General features: G+C 32.5%; 1 protein-coding gene across 1 annotated transcript; it reads left to right on the top strand.

The window, feature by feature from the left end:
- Window positions 1–1551: 1551 nt before the first annotated feature.
- LOC116339972 (uridine-cytidine kinase-like 1) lies at window positions 1552–3433 on the top strand. Its single transcript, XM_031766063.1, has 2 exons — window positions 1552–2230; window positions 2849–3433. The coding sequence occupies exons 1-2, from the start codon at window positions 2004–2006 to the stop codon at window positions 3045–3047; spliced, it is 426 nt and encodes a 141-aa protein (XP_031621923.1). The 5' UTR covers window positions 1552–2003; the 3' UTR covers window positions 3048–3433.
- The last annotated feature ends 6 nt before the right edge of the window (window positions 3434–3439 follow it).

Here is a 3439-nt window from a genome sequence, read left to right as displayed (position 1 = left end):
TAATATTCACAAGTTTTCACGGTAATTTAAGTTACTGCAACCATACAAAGACCATGATTTCAGTTTATTCCCAAAATTTAGGTTCCATGCGGAAAAGTCAGCTTGCATACGTAAGCCTCTTTATTAATCCTTTTGGATTAATTATATTTAAAAATCCCATAGTGCTAAAAATTAATACTTGCGATATAAGTGTGTATTAGGCCAAAAAATTAAAGTCATCCCAAAACATGTTTTCTATGCATATTTAATGTAGAAAACACGATTGGAGATGATTTTGGGGCATATTAATGTGCGTCGTTGTGTGTGATGAGTCCTGTGTCCTGTGGCGTGTTGCCAAAATTTGTTAACTCGATAAATCTTCTTCCAAAAACTCAATTCAAATTCTGACTTTGCAGGATGATTTGGGACTACTAGGAGAAGTGCTGATTAGTTTTTGAGCAATATCTGTTGACCGGTGTAATTTTTTTTGGTCCGAATGGAGTACCTTCAATCCATACATTTTACTTTTTTGATTATTTTTCAACCATTTTGGTGACACGATGGTTTCGTGCTCAGACATGAAATTCAAAATCTGACTTTACGGGACGATTGGGCATTACGAGGAATAGATCTGGTCAAACGACATTGATTGATCGATGTAAAACTTAGACTGTGAAGAGGCACTTATGAGAAAAATGCCTTAAAATGATATTCTTCCAATTTGAATGCTGAAAGAATGTGTAGTGGGGGGTTTTTTGAATCTTATGTTAGTTTTAAGATTCAATCAATTTTTCACAGACTTTTCATACAAAAATCCACAAAATATTTCATTTTTTGTGGTACCGTCATGATGTGAAACTTTGAACAGGCTATTTTTTTGATTGAAATTTCTTTAAACTTGGTGTGATTATTTATTTTGATGAGAAAATAATATTCACAAGTTTTCACGGTAATTTAAGTTACTGCAACCATACATAGACCATCATTTCTGTTTATTCCCAAAATATCGGTTCCATGTGGAAAAGTCAGCTTGCGTACGTAAGCCTCTTTATTCCATATGGAATTGGCGATGGTATTTTCATCGATACTTCGAATCTTGTGAATTCCTTGAAATCGGTGATTTCTGAAAGTTTTGAATCCAAGTGAAATAAAAAATAAAACCTAATGTGGTCGGGTTCACATTATAACATGCTGAATGAACCTGAATTCTTCATCAGAATGTAATTAATTTCATTTGACACCAAATACCAAAATAGGTCAGACCATTAATTTTTTCAACAATGGATTAAAAACTTTTTGTTTCATACAAAAACTGATCAATTTTAAAAATATTGGAAAGTTTATTCCAGTGCTTATAAAACACACGCTCAACGCGATACGTAACTCAATGTGCTGAGTTTTGTGCACTGTATAGTAGCACTCGGTATCGAGTCTCCGAGGGTTTCATATAAACATGCCTAATAAAAAAATAGAGTCGAAAAGACGAAAAAAAAAATTCGACTTGAGCGAGTAGCTACTCACCCAGTTTTCTTGTTGAGTGTTGTTTGCAACCCTCATTAGCGACTCAGTGACATGTAGCGCTTACTATACATTGAGTTATAATATATACTTAGTTATATGCTGCTCCCCGAGAGTGCTCGGTGCGATGCGGTAGCACTGGTTTATTCCTTTCATATGAGTCAAATTACGATCCGACTAAGTTAGTAGAAATGCCATTGAAATTCCACCACTGGGATATCTAAGTCGATTTTTTAATATTTTGGAAAATATCTACATAGAAAAATTGGGAGGCTCGAAATTTGTTTCAGACCTATGGTTCCTTGGGTATAAATGCTTGTTATGACCCATAGAGCCAGAATCGCGATGTGCCTTTGAAGGTTTTTTCAGCCCCCTACAAATTGACCCACTCTAATATATATTTGGTGAATTATCCACTTTAATAGTATCTTGACGACGAAAAGCACCAAAGAGCTGAGCGCAATGAATATAATTTTGATCATCCAGATGCATTTGACATAAATCTCATGGTGGATGTTTTGCGCAAACTCAAAGAAGGAAAAAAAGTTGACGTGCCGATATATAATTTTGTCACACATCAACGTGAAGCTGCAACCAAAACTATGTATGGAGCAAATGTCATTATTTTTGAAGGAATTTTGGTATTTCATAGTCAAGATATATTAGATATGTTAGATATGAAAGTATTTGTCGACACAGATGCCGATATACGTTTGGCTCGACGTTTAAAAAGGTACACTTATATTATTATTATTATTATTATTATTATATATTATATACTAAACTTCGAAAGTAAAACCAATGGGATTAAAAAATAATCCATTTGGATTTTAAATAAAGTTTAGAAAGATTACATTCCAATCCCGAATATATGAAAAAAAACCTCAATTAAGATATTAAAACAATACTTTGAAATACTTTTTTTGAGCTTATATTTTTCATCATGCATATACAGTTATACACAATTATTTCTTATGCTATTTTTTGACTCTCGCTGCGGATGAAAAGACAAATAAATTCGCGCACTTTTCAACGTACTCAGTCTTCACTTTAAACGTACATCCGTACATGTGTGCTTGTCTGTATGTATTGTTTCTCAAATTCAAATGCTACAGTGTTTCTGTTTTGAACTGCATGTTGTGCTCCGCGAAATCGATGGCAACTAATAAAATGAATTCAAACTAATTATTTCAAGTTTTGTTTTAATATTCAAACGTAGGATTTGTTCCATATATATGGATTAGAATTTAATCTTTTGGAATTTATTAATTAAAAAATTCAAATGGATTAAGGTTCAATACCAATAGAAATAGTGTGATATTATAATTTGTTTTTTTTTTTTTTTCTATAGAGATATTACAATGAGAGGAAGAGATATAGAAGGAGTAATCAAACAATATTCTAGTATGGTAAAACCTGCATACTGTAATTATATTGCACCAACAATGGCTCACGCAGATATCATTGTTCCGCGTGGTGGAGATAACAAAGTTGCAATTCAATTAATTGTACAGCATGTTCACACACAATTACAATTGGTAAATTTATAAGAAGTATCACAGCGGACAGCATAGATCAAGAAAAAATATCAAAGTTTGAAAATCGGTCCAACTTTTTTTTTTCTAATATTTTGCTAAACCGAAAACTGTTCAGAAAAGGTGTCATATTATACCTATTCAATTTTTGAATAGGTTTTATTGGTTAGTGGAGCCTGAGAATAATCATGACTCAAATATTTTTAATTTGAAGAATGAAATATGACAGCCTAATAGTAAAACCGAAATGGAAGAAATTGAGCGTAAAAACATGATGCAAATTCTTCAGCGAGAGAACTTTCAAATTTTAGAACAAAAAAGTTTGTAAGGAGGGCAAAAACACAATATATCGAAACATTTGGGTGGAACATTTTTTGAATTTCGAGGCATATCTTGATGGCCACTTG

Source organism: Contarinia nasturtii, unplaced genomic scaffold (genome assembly GCF_009176525.2).
Source record: "Contarinia nasturtii isolate CC-2019 unplaced genomic scaffold, AAFC_CNas_1.1 Cnas_scaffold_572, whole genome shotgun sequence".
NCBI lineage: Eukaryota > Metazoa > Arthropoda > Insecta > Diptera > Cecidomyiidae > Contarinia > Contarinia nasturtii.
This window is presented reverse-complemented; position numbering and strand designations above follow the sequence as displayed.